At 45.4% G+C, this 20,314-nt stretch overlaps 1 protein-coding gene across 5 annotated transcripts; it reads left to right on the forward strand.

Annotated features, from left to right (window-relative positions):
- The first annotated feature begins 4 nt into the window (after positions 1 to 4).
- Positions 5 to 20,101, forward strand: LOC125770642 (uncharacterized). 5 transcript variants are annotated; one of them, XM_049440535.1, is made up of 5 exons: positions 5 to 105; positions 1,426 to 2,044; positions 14,198 to 14,429; positions 16,740 to 17,005; positions 17,089 to 20,101. In XM_049440535.1, exons 2-5 carry the CDS (start codon positions 1,965 to 1,967, stop codon positions 19,073 to 19,075), a joined length of 2,565 nt encoding a protein of 854 aa, XP_049296492.1. In that variant the 5' UTR covers positions 5 to 105; positions 1,426 to 1,964; the 3' UTR covers positions 19,076 to 20,101. The 5 variants fall into 5 exon arrangements, with proteins under 5 accessions (XP_049296492.1, XP_049296495.1, XP_049296496.1 ...); XM_049440538.1 differs by having other exon boundaries at positions 7 to 632; XM_049440539.1 differs by having other exon boundaries at positions 7 to 476.
- Positions 20,102 to 20,314: the final 213 nt, after the last annotated feature.

Raw genomic sequence — 20,314 nt, forward strand, 5'->3', positions numbered from 1 at the left:
ATTCTGTGAGGCGAGCGAACACAACGGTTACTCGTCGGTCGGTCGGTTTCGCGGTAGGCCGCAAAACCAGCCTCCTCTTCGCAAAAGATATTCGTCGATTAAGCAGTAATTTTCATTCAATTTAGAACGATACGAGACGGTGTGCGCGTGATAAGCAATGGTTCGTTCCGCAATTGACGCACATTGCGTTTTGCTCTGGCGTGTAGAGCGTGTAGTTGTGTGATGCTGTGTGCAATAACCAAACGAGCGACGAAAGTTTGCAGCCTCACTCTGCAAGTGAAAATGCGCGACGGAAAACAGCAGCCAGCCAGTTTTACATAAACTACACCTATCTTGAGGGGTGGGGGAGGGGTCACACACCCTGCTGTGCGTATGGTGGCGCCCGTGACGTCGATATTACTTGATGAATTTTCATCCCCCGAAGCAGTGAAAACAAATCTTCCCTGTGTTGGGCAGTACAGCAAAGCCATGAAAATGTAATGAAGTGTCCGCGCGGGTGCAAAATGAAAATCCGCGCCCATCAACAACAGAACCGTGGCTGTGGGGCGTCGTTAATTCGGTGTTAATTTTTCCCTGGCCACACCAATCGGTTGGCGGTGGTGTGTGATGATGATGGAGATGGTCAAATCAGTGTGCGTACACATGTGATGTGGTCCATTCAAGTATATCAAGTATATTTAACTGAAAAGATAGAAAGAAAAATGCGTAAATCGATGTTAGTTCTGTGCATGTGTGTGTGTGTGCTTGTATCAAAAGAAAAGGCAATAGTTGAAAAGTAACAATATAAAATCGATCATAGTAATCATAGTTCAAGAATCTTGTGTATACATCCCACTGGTGTTGCTTATCGATTTCGGTTTGGTGCGTGTTTTTCCCAACCCCAACAAGGGTGGTTTCACATTTTCGTCTACGCACACATACGCACCTGCATATCATAATATGTACGTGTGTGAAAGTACGGAACTGACATTTTAATCAAGGAGAAAGCAAACAAAAACAATGGTCATGAATGAAGAACAACAATACTTTTTGGCAAACGCTTACTCACTGATATCGGCAGCAATCCGCCGACCCGTCGACACAGAGAACCGGTCGATCCGAGATGGCCACCGTGTGTATACGTGTGTGTCTTTTATGTAACAATTTTCTACATTCTCTGCACCGTGCGGGCAGGGATGGAAAATGGTTGCTTATTCACCATTTCCCACCCAGCGAGCGGCGGTTCCATTCGGGTCGGACAGGTAGTTTTCCATTACCGAAACTAAAGTTCAAGGCAACGTGAACGTTAAAACGTTCTGGGTGAAATGGAGCCCTTAATTGTGTTAATTACCTATTCGATTCGTACAGCTTCCATTTGTTCTATTCCATACATTGATGGGTCATAAATTTCCCTTATTTCAATTTCTACCTTAATTATACTTCTAGTGCGTTTTTGACAGCAGTTTCGTACTTTTCACTCCGAGCACGTCCTAACGGATCGCAGCAATCATCGCGAAAAATACACAACAAGTCTGATGGCGACGATAGATTCTTGGTGTTGTACCGTAATGGAGGTGTTCTAAAAATATACAAAACATTAATCTGCTTCATTTTTTTGTATGTGCTTCAAGTGTAAGTGTGTGTGTGAAAGCGTGTGTGTGTATGTGCATCGGTACCGACCTAAGAGAGCCTTGAGGGTTTGGGGGTGAAGTGAAGAATCGATCTTGCACGCAACTGACCCTGGCGTGGTGTGCGGTTTAGGGCTCGTAAGGGCAAACGATCGGTACAGAGTGGATAGCTTAAACAAAACGCACGCAAAAAAAAATACATCACACCCCCAACTGATAATTAGTGATGGTCAACCGTGCTTGAAGGGCATTTCTACCGGCAGGGTGTGTGTGTAAAGAAGCGATACAAAAAAAAAAGCACGCCACTAACAGCGATCAAACGCACTGAGAAAATTACCTCAAAACATCTCATAAAACATGTCGATATCGAACGGGAAAACTTCTTCCGACATCGAGAATGTGGACTGGAACTCGTCCGGGATGCTAACGCACACCAGGTAGGTAGTCACCAAGGCTTGGATCAAGTTATAATATCGTTCCTTTCCTGCAGGTAACCCACAAACCCGTACCCGTAACCATTAGGGAAGCAGCTTGAGGAAGCTCGGGAATCCGTACGAACCGGTTCCTGTTTGTGCTGGGGAGCGTTTGTTTTTGTGCTTGTTGCGTTCCTGGGGAAGAAGGCGCTAATGTCGTCGCGCACCCGTTAGCGGATATTTTGCTAGGCAGTTCTGCTTATTTCCTCTGCAGTCCGTTGTATCGCATCGTTATAATGAGGATTGGCTTGAGAGAACTCGATTTTGGAACCTGTTCCCTGTTTTTGGGAAGATGAGTTGACCTGAAATGTTCCGATTGAAGACCATTCGAAGCGTACATAGTTGCGTTTTTCTCTTGGACAGTTAAAGCACAAACAAAAATAAAATGTTTAAGAACCAGTTCTGGCAGGGGGAAACAGTGGAAGAGACAAGCAAAATGACTTCGACTTTTGAGTAGCTTAGGAAACAATCCTAATCATCCCATCGTGTAACGTTGGGATTAGCGTAAGTGTAGGGTATGTCACGCTCTTCACGAGATGATTCAGTCGATTTGCACAAATTCCCTGTTGCAAAGTGAAGTCGTTCAAGTCAATTTGCCAGTCAGATTCAGCTCTCAAGGTATTGCCCACTTTTTACGGACATGGACAACTTTTTCTCATCGTATATTTTTAGGTTTTTATCACAGAGAAAAGGCGTTGCGAGGAATATGATGAAAAATTATGGTCAGCCTTGTCAGTCTTTCACCTTGTACGCTTTTCCCAGCGTTGGTGGTGAGTTATTTCTTGGTTTGTCATGTATTTCCTTCAGTTCGTCTCTTTGTAGGCGTTTTCACAAGGAACGTTACGCGCGATTTCGGGACTATATGGATTAATGCGATTAAAGATAAGTCTCGATCTAAATCCCGCCTGACCGCCTGATGAAGCAGACCGTGCAATGGACAGACAAATTGGTGCACGGTGTCAATTTATTCACACGCATAAAATATGCACACAAACACACACTCGGTGACGAATGAAGGAAAACGCGCAATTTGCCACGGTTCAATGGCCTCCATCGGGGCACACCGATGTGAATGAACGTGACCCACGCAGAAATTAAAATGAAAGCAACAAAAACACAGAACTGCACGTCTTAACCACTACGCCGTGCACAATCTTCACCTAAACCGGTCGCTCTCGGTGGCGTTGCTTTTGGGATTTTCAAGCACAATAACAACAACCGCCGCACGCTGCATCGCCACGTAATTGAAGGTGATGTACGCGCGCGTGTGCGAGATAGTAAGCGAGATGAACCTTCCGAAAACCTTTTGCCTCGTTTGGTTGCGCCGTGCAAGTGCGGTAGTTGGGTAATTAGTTGTTTCTGTTTGGATGAAGCTTTTCGCGGCACGGCAGCGGCGGCTAACGAGCTGCTGACCCCTAAGGCTAAGGTTGGTCGGGCAGTGTAATTTTTACACTTTCTTTCTGTACACGATCCAGTGTGGAAGCGGGTCTGTGTGCCCGTTGTGAAGGTCTCCTTGATAGTAACTACCGTTGGGGGGTAATGTTTTCACCCTGACAATTAGCGCACGATAATTTAAAGAGAAGAGAAAATTTGATCTATTTAAGAAAAATTGTTTGGAATTTTAAAAATTATTCCACTTTATCTTGTCTGATAATGGATGCATTTTCACTAGCAAGAGAATTTTAATATTTTATGTCAAAGATATCCCTTTAAACCACTTTAAGTTTATCATCTTGTAACCTCGTTTCGCTGGTATTTGTTTGGAAAAAGCCTTTTTAACTTTCTGGCCTCTATCATATCACCCTTTTTGTGCCACGACACCAGTGTGTGTGACTTTTATAGCTTTCCAACATATTTAACATGTGAAAAGCTGTAACATTTTAAGCTGCTTTAGTGTGGCTTCACAAACAACTTTCCTCCTGCTTCCAAGCCCAAGCAGAGCAACATTGCAGAGGGTGGTGTAGCTTTTCCCTTTCAGAGAACTGACCTTCTACAAACTTAGAGTGCCGTTAGGTGTGTAGCATCAGACTAGCAGCAGAAGAAAGAGTAACTTGTGACGTTCAATGCATTTTATTCTGATGCAACGATATTGAAAAAAAAAAGCTTTTTTAATGCCACTTCCTGTTATCAAAGGGAAGCAAATTTTGCATGCGAAAAAAAATCTGATGGCTATTCCTCCCTTTCTAAAGGGTGTGCGACGAGTATCATCGTGTCCCATTTGCTTTTGGTGGGGTTTTGTCGATGCAATCGATGCACAAAGTTTGTTGGCCACCGAGGATATTTGCACTCCCGGAGCTTATGCGGTTTTTGTGTGTAAAACGACGATGTCCAGCATCGACAAACTCCAATCCCAGCGGGGAAGTTGTATCACTGGCAATGGTTTGTAAAAGGCGTCACAAAGGAAACACCTGCTACACGATCGGCCAAATCACCCAAAGGCCGGTGGGGAATGCATTGGTTTGCGATTCATTCTAGGCTTGTTGTTGTCGTTGCTACTGGTGCTGTGATTCGCTGCCAGCTGGGACAGGAACGTGCCTGATACAATATTAAATTACCTTCCTCACGCTCTTGTGCAAACCTTCAGCGTCTCTCGCCGCCCCATGCGACGACAGTGTGTGCCCTCTCGGCACACAAATGCACGTGCACTGATGCATTCCTCCGTTCGGCTGGAAACTGGAACACGGCGGTCTCGCGCGCGTTCAGAATTTGAACTCCGAGACCAAAGAGACATCCTCCCACCGAATGGGAGGGAGGGAGGGAGGGGTTCATGTTTACCGTTGAACGGTGCGCGGATAGCACCGCGAGGGTTATGTTATCAGTGCAAACGCGCAAACAAAACGCATTCGTCGTCGTCGTCGTGGTCGTTGTTTTATCTTTTGCTTTGGTTGCGCTTAACGTCGGTCAACACCGGTAGCCCGGCCGGTGGGGGGTGGTGAGGTGGTTTAGCATGCGTAGCATATGAGCAGGAGGTTAATGATGAGGGACCCCACGATGAGGGATAATGGCTGGGATGTGATACCCGGTTAAGTCAACACGGCGACAAACAAACACACACAGCCGTTCCGCGCATTGGTAGCACAGGATTTAGCCTAGATTTAGACTTAATTTAACTTTACTCGACAAAAGGCAATGTTTGTCGCTGCTCTCCGGTAGCCTTGCTCTCGTACGCTAGGTAGGGGTGATAAAAGGAATAATCTTATCATAAAACTGGCATACAGAGTGTAAACCACACGGACACAACCACGCTTCGTTGAAAATAAATGTTTAAAGGAAAATGATTACCAAATTCGAAGTATCGCTTTCTAATTAAATATAATCAATAAAACATTTTATCTCGCCTCCCTTTCATTAACAGCTGCACCATGTGATAATGCTTCAGAGCACAGAGAATAATGTTCAATAGAAATTAATTTTGAAGTATCTCATTTAATTTTTTTAAAATAATTAGTAATCATTTTGTACTCGCTTTCAGCCTCTTTAAAAGCTTTTATTAAACAATTGTAAAATAATTTGTGTTAAGCTTAATTTAACAATTTGTTTAACTAAGTACTTAACTAGCCATTTAGGTTTAGCGGCCATTATTACCGATTATTTTAATTTCTAATCCTCACTTTTAGTATCGTTCACCCCTTTGCTTCGTTGAAACCAACCAAACACTTGACTTCCGTTCCGTTCGGTTCGGTTTTGCAATTTCACAAGCTGCATACCGCCACGGTGGCAAACATTGATGCAACAACTAAGCTCTAATGTGCATTTTCTCAAGTACGGTTCATCGTTTACGTCGCTTTTGCTCGGTAAAGATGACGGTAATAAGTTGTGAAGTGCATATTTAAACCGCTCACACCCGAAGAAGTAAGTGAACGGCTTTTACTCCGCCAGCAAAGCCCCGATGAGTTTCTTTCTTGGGGAAGAAAGATATTATTGATGGAAGGTTTGTAGGTACTCCAGAATGGATTAAAAATATCTCTGGTGAAAAAAATGGTATTCGAATATCTCTCTCCCTCGCTTTTTCCCTCTGTCTCTCTGCATTCTTCTCACGATCGTTATTTAATCGAGACACCGAGGGTCACCAGACTTCCCGACACCCGTAATTGCCCCACAAATTGAAAGATGATTATTGCCGCTTGTAAATTGTGCAATATTGACGAGTGAGAAAGAGGAGAAACACTTTGCGGGCCTAATGTGATGTGTTCCTCATTAGAACATTTGTGACTCAACCTCCCGGTTAACCCGGTGGTAGTGGTTGGGAAGAGTTCTCGAATGGGGTTAATGTGTTGGGGGGGAGTTGTCGGAGGACCCACCCTGGAGTGTATCTTCTCCGATAATAAGTTACGCTTGTCAACGATCTCTGACGTCAACCTCAAACGTCAGCAGTGATGGGGTGTTTGTGTTGGGTTTGGTTGCAAAAGCCGGTCCACTTGTATTCTACTATTAGAGCTCAAGTTTTGCATCTTGCCTTGTGATGACTAGTTCCTACCTTCCTATTGAGTCTAGTAACGTATTATCGAACTTTCCAGCAGCCATTCCACGAGATGAAGTTGGACTGGTAGATGGGAGTAAGATGACCGGGTTCAAAGCGTTTTAGACGTCTCGTCGGTAGTCTGGGCTATCCGATCCACAATCCCCATAACCTTCAACCGGTCGAGATGTTGCGCAACCGGTGCTCCAACCATTTGCTATCGGTTGTAGTAGATCGCGATCGCAAAATTTGTCTGTCGCGCTTTAATGGTCAGAGGGGTGTAGGTGTTCAAAGCAGATATTCTTCCCCGCCCCCAATGTCTATGTTCTGCGCTCTAAGCTAAAGGCTCCTAGAGCATAAACTGCACGCTCGGTCGAATCTCAGGTACCGGCGGCAAGGGAAAGTCACGGTTTAGCGTACCTCTCTGGTTGCCGTAATCGACGTACTTTGGCACAAGGTTATGGTGCCGTGTGTTTTTTTTTTGGTCTACTAATACTCTCCCAAAGCATAACGAATCCCCGGCATAGAACACCTTCTTTTTCAAACATAAAGCCCACCGGTGCATGTCTCCGATGCTCGTGATGTCTGCCGTTGCTTCGTGATAAAATCGCTTAGTTTCCCTTCGGAAAGATTAGCATATGCAATCTGGTTGTAGTTAACGGTTTTTTATTGGGTGTACAATAAAGAAACGACCCATTCTCGCTCGCTCGGGGGTGATTTTCACCCGAAGCAGCAAATTCTTCGAGGTTACCACAACATTAGAAAAGCATAAGCATTGGGTGGGAACTCTCCCAACAAAAAAGAAGACTCACACGTCTTATAGAAATTCAGCCGTAACAATTGAAGTTTCTTGCTTGTAGCGCCCAAATTATTATGGTTATTACTATTAACTCCCTTTCACTTCCTGTGCAAACAACGAAGAAGTTACTTCATAACGTCTCAAGATCTTGGCGCCGAAACTGCACTGGGGAGAGGTTTTTCACCTTCGTATCTCCAGTGTCCGCTGCCGAAATACAACGAAATTGCAGTCCCAAAACGGAACACGAAGACGAAGATGAAACTGAAAGCGAATGGAGAAACAAAAGACAGCCAAAGAGACAGATGAATGTGTATCATCGCGTCATCAGACAAGGTCAAGGTTTTTAGCGGCGTGGTAAATTGCACTTTGCAGGTTCAAAAAAGGAAAACTTACCACCAAACTTTCACCTCAACATTTATCTGTTTCGATTGGTATGATACCAATCCTGCTGTTTCCGGTATTGTTGAAGATTTTTATACTTTCAGCAGTAGAAATGAAATTAAATTTAAACTTGAAGTTCAATCAAGGAAATATCTTGAAGATGTGGATACATTCTTTGTTCTGGTTTGTAGCACCATCTTCTCACTTTTGTGAAGGAATGGAGACAGAAACCATCAATGGTGATCTGTGCCTTCCACTCGCATACGGTTCTCCCTCCCTCGATGGTGAAGGTGAATTTTCTTTTGACCGTAAAACACACAAACCACACAAAAGCGACGGAGAAAAATCTCGTGCCCTTGCTGGTGAATACTGCTATTGTCCAATCGAGATCCGATTTACTGGTAGACTGGCCTTCACGTGTTCCCTTCGATGCGCTGCTATACGGAGGTACTATAATGCTTCAACCATCCCACCCTGAGGATGGAGAGGCGATGGCCTCGTAGTCAATTTTTTGGAGTGCAGTTACCCAGTGGGTAACGTGACGGTGATAAAAAAAGGTCAAGTGCAGCTCTTATGGATCGTTTCGGGGTTTTCAGTGTACTTTGAAGGACATTTTGGGATAGTTGCACTTACGGAGGAAATTGTGTTATAATTTCGATTTTTCTTTATGTCTCTATGGTGTGCTTTTTGCGGTCTCTTTGTTGTATTGCCGCCTTGAACATATACGAGGCTGCCAAGCGGGCAACATGAAGAATCCTCTTATAAGGTGAACCTCCTAAAAGAAGATCATATTAGGGATGAGTTAATTATTTGATGCGGGATCTTTTAGTAGAAAACGTTTCTTTGATATATTTGTTACCTTCATGATCTTTAAGGTATCTCCTGTGTAGTTTTTTCACCTTCCAAGTTAATCCACTCCTGCTTTAAAAGAAACAATTATGAAACAAGTTTGATTAAACAATGCAAGTGTCGCTATTTCGCGCTTCCTTTGTGTGGGAAACAATCCGACCCAATCACTGTGCCATCACGTCGTCGATTCGACTTCCGAACATGTTCCGGTATGTGGGATTGCATTCGTCGTTCACCACACACAACTTGCCAGGGCCAATGGCCCTTCTTTAGCATTCTTCTCACGTTTGCCGATACGATCGACCGGTTGACCATGAAGCAGGGCTGCATCGTACCGTGTTACGGCGCATAAACGCGGAAGCTTCTCGGACACTCCGGGTTCTCGGAGCTTGTATATCAGCAGCGACCGCTACTACGCATCGCTGATTTAATTTTTAATCCACACACATGCACGCGGAAAAGGTTTACGCTACAAAAAAACATCACGAGGTACAGGATCGGATTCATCTTCGTTGCGTATTGTGTATAATCAGAAATAACTATTTCTCGTATATTTTTAGTTACAAAGAAGAGCCTTGATACTTTGAAGAATGTATGCAGAAATGATTTAAGATTTAAATCCATATTCCGGAAATCGATTTACCATTTTGGACGTGTTGACAATTGAAGGATGTTCCCCCGGGGGAAAGAGTGATCATTACCGATCGCCCAACAAGATGGCAATTACTCAAAATGCTTACCAAACGGCACCAATCAAACATAAATCACGATTAACGCGATTTACCATATGTGACCCACCGACACGGTTGTTTCGCGTTGGGAAAGCGTTTTCCATCACGGTTCCAAGGATGGAGAAATACGGGACGCACCACCACCAATGCCAGCATGCCAATATTGTTCTGATGACGTGCGTCCGCCCGAGAAGTGCGTCACAAAAGGGGGAGGCCGCTTGGAATTTCAATGCGGAGGCCTTTTTCACCATCAGCAGCCGCCAACCCCCGGAGGATGTGGTGTGTGTGGTGTGATGAGTGAACATTAATTTTCCTCATCGCCGCACCACGGGATTGGGTGAGATATGTTAGAACCGTGTGACCGGACGAGTGTGATCGGTTGCACAAATTCTAGAAACATGCAAATGATCGAATCACTGGGAATCGTAGAAAAAAAAACCGCACACGGTGGAGTTTTTAGAAACATTTTGCCCTGCGTCACGAGTTAAAGTTAAAACGGTTTATTAATGAGATTTAGTTGCGTTCGTTATACACGCCAAGGCACGTTTCCCATTTCGACTGTAATTGAAGGTAATGATAAAACCACACTTATGGCCTCGAATTTCCCATTTGGATATTAAAAGAAAATATGTCCCATTCACGCTAGCGTTCGCTGTGGTCGCGTCGTACCCGAAGCTGATAAGTTGATTGAGACGTGTGAATCGATACGCCGCTTCCGTACGCAACGCTAGTTTGTCCTTTCGCTGCCGCACTCGTTGGAAAATGCCACCAGCTTATTTATATTTCAACGGTTAATGTATTGACATTAGGCTCGCTTGGCTGCAGAAAACCTCACAAGCGCACACTTAGGACGACGCTGCCCTTCTATGTTTTTTTGCTTGCCTGCCCTTACAACCTTTCCCGCGGAACGGAAATGTCAAGTTGTCACCGGGATTCAGCGATGGGGTGAAAATTACTTTGTGAAACTATTTCAACCTGAATTGCCCCCCCCGGGGGGTCATTCGAGATCGGTGGAAATGGTGGTGATTATCGTGGGTAGGTTAATGAGGACACCTACATCTACAATCCGTTCCGATTGACAAACTGGCTATGCAATTGTTTTCACCGTATGAGAAACATGAAATGTCGAATGTCACTGCTGGTTAGAACGACTATGGAAGGGAAGAGTAAAGGGAAGAACACCAATGTACAAAGGATGTCTGATTTTTTTTCCAAAATAAGATCACCATCGATCGACAAGAAGTAATTCACGCGCAATTTAAGTAAAAATCCAGAAACGAAAGAGCATCAATATGCAATAATTAATACTTCTTGATCCCTTCACGATCACTTCTCGATCAAATGCAGAATTTCACGACAGTTTGAAGAAATTTGAAAACTTCATACGTGTTGGTGTTGTAAGTGACACACAGGCGAAAAAATACTTTACTAAAAATGGCGCGCGCTTCTGTCAATACGTTTTTTTTTATCTGTGTGTGTGTGTGTGGTATCCTTTTTCGCTAAAAAACCCTTTTTGGTGCCCTACTGTCGACGGGCGATTAATTTGGACAAACGTGAAGCAAAGTGCTACAGAAATGGAAAAACCACAGCTGGAAGGATATTTGGGGTTTCTTGTTGAAAAATTTGCTGCAAACACAAGATCCTTCTACGATCCTGATACCGTGAACGTTACATATAAGGACATACTGCCCAACGCGAAACAGTGGGCGGAACCGGCAAAAAAACTAACGTGGTACGAGCGCTCATGGCACGAGGACCAAACGGAGGAGGACGATGATGTTGGGCCATGTTACAGCATGTGCAGTATACAGCCAAATAACCATCTGTACTGTATGAAGCTTTGTCCAGATTACGAACATGAAAGAGCGATACAGATGAAGCTGAAAATGATGAAAACTGCAAAAGAACAGAAGAGGCGTCTGGAAGTAAAACAAAATACGCTAGAGCTGACAAGAGCGATTTTTGCAAGGAAGGAAGTACCCAATGTCGCGGTAAATCAATTATTGGTGCTCGCTTCGGCTGAAATTGAAGTGTTAGAATTAACAGAGCAATATCTTATGGAAATTTACCGTCAAGAAGACGCCAAACGTAAGTTGCTCCAAGCACGGCTGAACCAACTGCATAACAGGCAATGAAGTGCGCGTTTTAGATTTGCAAACGATCCGGATAGTGAGACAGTAACTTGTATAATGTTTCGTAAACCTTTTGTAATATTGTATTTCATAAGCTCTGTATCTTCATATGAGCAAGTAGCGGGAGTTTGTTTTGAATTAAAAAGAAAATAAATCTGATTTCGATTATCCTACAGTGATCTTCTAAAGTTTCGGTTCACTTGTAGACGAGAGTGCAAGAGTAGACGAGTAGTGATTGAACGTCGCAATAGATCCGATTCTGCAACTCTCAACGGTGTCACCACCGGTTGGCAGTGATAAAGTTTACAACTTATGACCAACCTAAAAAAACCGATGGTCTCTACACCTCTAGATCGCGATGGTGCACACAACGCAATTTTTCCATTTTCTGATGCACCACCAGTATTGCTCACCAATCTGGTACAACCGGTTCCCTGCGGACTTAAAAGGCGCGTGATTCAATTTGCCGTATGTGTCCCGTCCAAATGACGCTGATCGTAAGCGTGAAACGCAAACCGAGTAGAAACATTACTTTGCCGCTCGTCATTTAATCACTGTCAATTGGGGTTTTTTTTTTCTTTCTAAAATAAAATCCTAGTCGGCGTGCCAGTTGGAGTCTTATCACTAAACCAGCGTGACCCCGGAAAGCAAATGCATGCACCTAATGTGTTGAAGTTTATGATCCAAAGTGCATGTTTAGCTTGATCGATCCCGACGACGCCCCTGTTAAGTAGTACGGCGCGTTCCGTTTCCTGTATACGGCGTGTTGTACCGCGTGCGTGCGTACATTAATAAACATAATTGATTTTCCCGATCATCAATCATTATCTTATCGGGAGGGAGGTATGTTTTCTCGATCCCTGTACACATCCCTGCCACGCTAACGTCTGGATGCACCACGGGCAACTGTTTCTGATAAGCTTATTAACACATGCTCCAGAAAACGGTGCACGATGAGGGTGACAACACGATCATGCCTGGTCGTTCGAAGGTTGTGGGTTTTTGCATCACTGAGATGTGAATATGTGGTCGTAAAATGGGACGAATAGGGTCCCAAACCAAAGATAGGAAGTATGCGCATCCGTGCTGATGACTTCTTGGTCTTATCGCGGATGACCTGACTGTGGGGCTGAACACGTAACCGATCCATTGTAATACTTTCCCCGATTTGGTTCTAATCTTGAGCGCAGAGTAGAATCACGTGTACTCATGTGTGTCTTGGTTTACTTTTAGAGAAGTGGGCTGATTTCATCGGTTATTCATCTCGCGAAGCAGAACTAAAACGTAATCAAAATTGCAATTAATGAGGCGTTGTGTTTGCGGTTACTGCAGAACTGCAGAACTGTACCAATTCTAATAGCTTCATTGCAAGTATCTTAAAGTCCTTTGAGGATTCCTCAATATTATGAAATCTCTGAAAGTAGCGTCACCTTGACAGAGATGTCAGAAGTTGAGTGATTATGCTTCTCCAAAAGCGAAAAATTCTCCATTAAATCATATCAGTGATGAGTGAAAAAGGATCTCTTACCGAAATACACTACATTTTCACTGACTTCAATTCTAATTTATATCTCGAGCTTCCGAGCGGATTAAACCCCTCAGAGGTGTTAAACCGGGTTAAACCGAGGTTCTTGGGCTCGGCATCATAGAAGTAAATTAACTGCCAGTAGTATCCTGCTTCATGTGAGTGCATCCGGTATTCTTTCCGGAGATGTATGCTAGACACTATGAGCACTCCTACATCAGATCGTCACAAACTTTCATATCCGTCCGGGAACAGTTCGTGGAACTGACAGAATAAATTCTTCTCCATCCGGCATTAAGATTAGGGTGAAAGGAAACAGTACTAGAAGGTAGGTCATTTTTTTTGACGGGCAGTTCCCGGGAAATGGGTCACTTCATAATGGGCCACGAAACAAAAGCTATCTCTTCTGATGCTTCAAGGTATCTCTGTTCCGCGCTGTGTATGGCGATAATTAAATGGAAAACCACCAAGGATAGCCAACCGTATGATATGTTCCCTCAATGTTCGCCTGGTGCATCTTCCCTGAAGCCTACCGGAGCATGATTTATTACTCGTTCCAGCGTACTGGTGTATGTAAAGTAGGGTTTCCTCCGGGAGTGTGGCCATCCTTGACACACTTTAGTGGCTGCATCTTTCGCTCCCAAACGAATGGTACGAGCTGGGCGCGCTATTGCTAGACGGAAGTTCATCGGTTTTCCAAATGCCACGGTAATACCGATTACCGATTTCTATCACAAACTCGCGTCCTTGGTTCGCTGATGTGTGGGTATTATTTTTGATTCCGTTCCGGACAGGATAGGGAACTGTAGCACGCAACTATCATTAAGAATGCGTGGTTTTTCCTCATTTCAAACGCTCATTACTGGCCACTGTGTCTAGTGCATGTATCAGCAGCATTCGTAATGATTCGGTTCTATGTTGTTCGGTTCGAGGACGTACACACTGTCTCGATGGAAATTAATACGATATTTGACGGCAGATAAGCATGGTTGGTTCCGGTGCACTTGAGCACGATTTAAAATGGATCCACCCATTGCCCTGCGGTCATTTACCGCTGTGTGCTAGCAAAAATGGAAACAACCGCTACTCCTCGTATTCCGTCAGTCTGCCAAAGCGTGACACGATTGTTTGTTTTGACTACTGCTACCTGCTTCCTGCATTTTTCATTCACCTGTTACCAATTGGTTCTTCGACAACTTACGTTTTTGTATTTTTTTTTCATCACCCTCTCCTCATTGCAGATACGGTTCCACCAGCAGTCAGGTGTCGCAGAGCAGTGGCGACATTTGCCGCATCTGTCACTGTGAGTCGGACACCCTCAACCCGCTGCTGACGCCCTGCTATTGCTCCGGAAGTCTAAAGTTCGTGCACCAGACCTGTCTGCAGCAATGGCTGACGGCGTCGGAAACGAATGCCTGCGAACTGTGCAAGTTCCCGTTCATCATGCACACGAAAATCAAACCATTCAACGAGGTAAGATCGCGCGTAGAAGAGTGGTCGGGGTTGGGAGACGTTTGCCGAAGGTGTGTATGCGCCCGTTAGAACCACCGCGTCATAGTCATCATGTCAGCGGAAAAATGAAACTAACCGGACCCCACCCTCCCCGACCGGTGTCGATGAGGCTTTAAATTCGAGTAATGGAACTGTAATCGATTTTGTGTGAGGTTGTTTTTTTTACTGTTGTTAATGGTTTTGTTTTTCTATGAACTTTATTTTAGCAAAGTAGAATACCTTTGGATTGTGAACCGCTTCAAGAGATGACTTTTCAGGGCAAGACTGCTCAGGGCCAATGATCGCCCCGCGGGGCGCTAACAGACAAACCAAACACATTTACCAAGTCAATTTGCAACCGGACACTAATCGAGGGCGGACATTCTTCGTCAAAACTCCATGCCGCAAACGTAAAGGGTCACGTCCCTTCCTCCCCATTTCAGGTTGGATGGGTCTTGTGTCCTTCGGATGTGTGCATCTGCAGTATGGCAATTCTCGCACCGAGCGCATAAACCTTGAGCACAGAAAACTGCCAAGGGAATGTGTTTGTGTTACATTGACCTATATTCCGGCCGTGCAGCCGTGTGACCGTTCCCTATCGCCACTTCAAGGGCCATTGGTTTTGTTGTATCGTGTTTTTTTCCTTTTTCTCCCCTTCAGCATAGTGCACAGTCCCATTTTCTTTTCTCCCTTCTGTTTGGATGTGTGTTTATAAAATCGTTCTGCCTAGTGGGCGGAATGGATGTGGACAAAGCAAAAATAGGAAAGAAAGAAAAAAACACGCGAAGCACCCACGTGTGGTTTGAAACTGAAGCCTGTGAGAGCTGAGCTCTCTAATGGCAATGCAACAACAGCGCACATGCTGTGGAAGCTGGTACGATTCTTATCCCAATACCCCTCGTTTTTCTTCTATGCGCAATAAATAACTCCCGTTCCGGATCATTACAGTGTTCCTCTTGCTGTCCCTTTGCAGCAGTAGCAGCCATTCAGTTGTGGCCTGGGAAGAGCTGTGCAGAAAGTGCCCATGACACCAGCGACAGTGGTGGCTATGGGCGAAGCTGACATGCTGAGTGATTTTTTGAAACTGTTTTCCACTACTTCCAGCTGTTCCAGCATCCTTGGCTGCCTGCGTCACAGCGTCACAGCGAACGTGATAAACAGTTCGTGCATTTTTAATGCTTTCACTTACCACGCTCATTTTCACGAGCCGGGAAACCCGGGGAAGAACTCGTTAATGTGTGCGGAGTAGTATTTTGGGGTAGCTTCATCCTGTCAACGCCATGGATGATACTGCTGCTTCTGCTGCTGGGTGAATCGCTTTTACTTTTTTTTTGTTGTATTACATCATGAAACGTTTTTGGGTCATAAAGCTATCGTGTATGGATGGAAGATAAACATCTAGATTTAAGCAATGAAGCGCCATTCGGTTTGCAAGTCCCGTAGGAGATTCTGGATTGTTTTACAACCTTTTTTTAATATGGCCCGCGCTATTGCTCTCTTTTATGTGTTCATGTGATTGTTCTACGGATATCAACAGCATGGTTTTGCTAGACAAACACACAAAACGGTAAACCACTGTATGCCACACACGAAACCTAACGGAGTCGGTGTCGATGTCGGTGCTCTATACGCGCGAGATTTGAAGTTCAAGTTCAAAGATCGATTCCAGTCCGGTCTCACGTGTCGTGACGAAGAATAATTATCGGTGGTAAAAATTATACCCTCTCGCTACTAGGGAAGGTGCGCAGGTGTATTGAGAAGCGAGCATACGCAAAAGAGGGGTGGACATTATAAAAAAACGGACACTAATCGTTAGCCGTTGTGTGTAAGCTCGGGTTGATATTCTTCAGACTCAGACACCACAAAGGGGGGTGTGTGTGTGTGACAATAATGTTCACTCAAACAGCATCACGCGTAAAGGCCGATGGTAGACAAAAGCAAATTAGATCAACTCCAATGAGACATCGAGGGTCGTCAAATTCTTATGGTCAAATGTATCTTCGTCAAACAACCGGGCAAGGTTAAAACCTGTCCCCGCCACTAGGTCATCAAGGTGCTATGAATGGAGAGGATTTTATTGTCGAATAAATTCGTTTAAAATGTAAATCATGCTCTGGTGGATGACTCCCTCCGGCGGGGTGTGGTATAAAAGAACAACAAAAAAAAGTACGATCACTGGTATGACAATGACATTTTTCAAACTGAAATATTATTCATCCGTCGGGTTTTTTTGTTTTTCGAAAAAATGATTAGTTATTTGTCTTTTCTTTTTTTTCTGGTTATCATTTCTAGTGGCGCAGTTTGGATATGTCCGGCGTGGAGCGTCGCAGGCTGTGCTGCGCGGTGCTATTTCACTGTGCGGCCGGTTTATGCGTCATCTGGTCGCTGTGCGTGCTGATCGAACGGGCCGCCGAAGAGGTACGGCGTGGGCAAATTGGATGGCCTTTCTGGACGAAGCTGATCGTGGTAACGGTTGGACTAACCGGTGGTGTCGTGTTTATGTACATCCAGTGCAAGCAGTATTTGAATCTGTGCAATCGTTGGCGCGCCAGAAATCGGTAACATGCGACGTTCCTTCTGCCCCGAAGTTGGTTTCAAAGCGCATCGAAAATAATTATCTTTCGTTTCCCATCTTCCGCAGCATACTGCTCATACAGAATGTTCCGGAAAAGATTCACCCGCCACAATCGCCCCAGATGCCCCAGTTCCGGCGTGTGCGTACGGCAGCTACTTCTGGTCAACCGCTTGGCGGCACGATGGGCATTAATGCGGTCAATAATGCGGTGACGGCAGCATCGGTGGCTGCCGCAGCTGCCGCAGCCGCCCGCCAATCGTCGTTCGATCATCCGCTGGGTGCGGCCACGGTAAATGTTAGTATTGGCGGACCGTCGGCCGGTGCCGGCGGTGGCAACCATTGCGAGCTGCAGCTCAACCAGCAGGGACAGATCATAGCGGCAAACATTGAGAGTAACTCGATCGGCGGGTACGATCGTGACTGGACGCTGGACGACATTAGCCAGGTGTCGTTCAAACCGTGTCTGCAGGGAAGCGGCAGCTTAACGCCGATGCCGTTCCACGACTCGGTGCACAACATTTGCGAAACGTCGACGGGCAGCGGTAGCGGTATTATGGTGATGAGTGCCACCTCAACAACGGCTGCCGGTGGTACGGCTTCCATCAACAATAATGGCAGCAGTAGCCATCGCTATTCAACCGTGTCCACCTCATCGAATCCATGTGGGGAACAGCTTGCGAACAATGGTGGTGCCAGTGTCGGTGGTGGATCAGCCGGTGGCAAATCCGGTACCGGTGGTCCCGAACTAAGTTTGCTCAGTAAGCTCAACAACGGAGTTACAGAGCGAAGCAGAAGCAATTCTCCAAATGTTGCACCGTCGGCGGTTACGACCACGACCACACCGGCCGTCCCGACCCCGGGTACGATGGGACGCTACGTGAATTCTGCCATATTCCTCGAAAACCGTGATATTTTAAACGATCCCTCGCTGGGACCGAGCGGACAGGACGACATGACGGCGAGCAAACTGTACCATCGCCACTCGACGGTTCTGGCCGGACCACCGACGGTGTCCAGCTTTGGCAGGGAAGAACCACTGCCGGCAAGCTCGTGTGGTCAGCACGAACCGAACAAATCATTCCGTCGCTATTCGGACACGAAGCTACTGCAGAAGCAATCGCTAAGCTTCCCGCAGGAACCGCTCGCACTGTGCGAGATCGGTACGCACACCAAAGATCAGTTATTGCTCAATCCCAAAAGCATCATCTACGACATGACGAGTCTGTTGGGTCCGGCGGTCGATCTGAACGATCATCATCCGACTAACGGTGCCGATCGGTCCATTCTTGCTGGCGGCGACACGACGAACAATCGTCTTCACCACAGCCATCATCATCATCATCACCATCATCATCCGCATCATCATCATCGGCATCATCATGGTGCGTACCATCATCCCCATCCACTGGCATCGCCCGATGGTCGATCGGGAGAAGATTCCATCCAGCAGAACGCTCTCCAGACGACTGACATCCAGTTCGAAAGTGGCGGCCCGCTAGACGATGATGCGCTGGAGATGAACATACAGGAGATACTCGAGTACGATCAGCAACAGCAGCAGCAGCATTATTTCGCACAGGACAAACATCCGCGCACGAACGTTGAGCAGCGGTTGTCGCTCGAGAACATCCTGCAGTCGTCGTATCACGATGATCCGGGCGCGGTGCCCGTACGTCCGTACTACGACCACCATGGCCATTCGATGCTGTCGCTTAGTCTCGCCAGCAAAACGCCTCCTCCTCATCCTCCTTCCACCCTCCTCACGGGAAGTAGCCATGTGCAGCCGGCACTCTCAACCGACTATCCGTACCCTCGCTCAACGATGGCCGGTACCGTCGTTGTGGCGGATAGTGATCAGCATCATCGTCCCTATCAGCAGCAGCAGCAGCAGCAGCTGCAACAGCAACCAATGCATCCGCAGCTGCAACAGCAACGTTCGCACTGCTGTGGCGAAACACCGGACGCGAATCGATTCGCCAGCGACAGCAACAAGCTGAAGCTGTTCAAATCCTTGCCCAATCTGAGCGCGAGCAGTGAAAACTTGCTACCGTAAGATGGTTTGAGGGAGGGTTTGTGCGAAAAAGAAAAATCGTGAACATTCGGGAGAAACCAATTATTTAGCATGAGGCTGACCACATGACGCTACACTAGCGCGGTGTAGTGTGTAGTGTAAAGAGATAAAACAAACGTAATATATTTGTGATTGTTCGCTAGAGTAAACCAAGCGCTGTAGATGATATTTTAGCAGGGTTTTAAGCATTATAAGTGATGTGTGCGTGTGGGTACTCGGATTTTTAGACGGAAGAAGAGGAAGGACAGGCAGGACACGCAGAGATAGAGCACGTGGAAGAGATGTTTGAACGAACGGTAACGAAATTGTGTGTGAATTAGTGATAGGGAAAAGCGGCGCCAATTTCTCACTTTCCCGTTTCTTCTTATAACCTCTATCTATAGTAGCCACGTTTTAACGATGAACTTGCAAGCCAATCTTAACTCTAATACAGAACAACAACTCTCCTATATTTCAACAAACTTCCCGCGATGCCGGATGGTCGATCATTCAAACGATGGCTTCCACGATCGGTATTCTGTTGTAGATAAACTCAAACTAGCGTTAAAAGCAACAAATCAAGTCAAAACTCAATTTCAATAAACAGCAGAGAAAGTAAAATTCTTGTGCCAGGGGCCGGTTTAGCAGAAAGAGGGAAGCAGAAATTGTGAATCGAATTTTAGTGAAATTAAACTAGCCAGTAGTGACGGGTGTTGTCGTAATGCAGAAACAAAACCCCGGAGGACCACAGCGACAGGATCGGGAAACACACACACACCGTGAAGCTTTTGTCCATCCCCAAAACCTATGTTGTCGTCGGTAGTGATAAAAGAAAAGGAAGCGAAACATAGATTCCTAACCCCATCGGAGTTTATTTTTTGTTTGTGTGTGCTTTAACCGAAGCGCGACATACAGACCGGCATATTATGGTGTATATTTGATTCTAGTGATAACAGACTAATTACTAACGAGAATATGTTACTGTTTCATTTTTACTATTTAAAGTGTCCAATACAATTCGAAATTGCACGTGCGTGTGTTTTGATGTGGGTTGAAAGCAGGAAAGAAATAAACACTGAAGCATATTCCGTATCGTGATATTGATCAAGGAAATCATTATTTAATTGTTTAAAGGCTAGACATATTTTCGTTACAATTTTACGAACTTTACAAAAAAGAACATGAAAAGATTTAAATTATTCAAAAAAGCAGCCACCCTGTGTTTAAGTATCGAAGTTAATA

This window comes from Anopheles funestus, chromosome 3RL (assembly GCF_943734845.2).
Source record: "Anopheles funestus chromosome 3RL, idAnoFuneDA-416_04, whole genome shotgun sequence".
Lineage (NCBI taxonomy): Eukaryota > Metazoa > Arthropoda > Insecta > Diptera > Culicidae > Anopheles > Anopheles funestus.

Coding starts and splice junctions, on each gene's coding strand:
- LOC125770642 (XM_049440535.1), top strand. CDS start 1,965: ATGTCGATATCGAACGGGAAAACTTCTTCCGACATCGAGAATGTGGAC. Junction 2,045..14,197: donor GGGATGCTAACGCACACCAG/GTAGGTAGTCAC, acceptor TCCTCATTGCAG/ATACGGTTCCACCAGCAGTC. Junction 14,430..16,739: donor AAATCAAACCATTCAACGAG/GTAAGATCGCGC, acceptor TATCATTTCTAG/TGGCGCAGTTTGGATATGTC.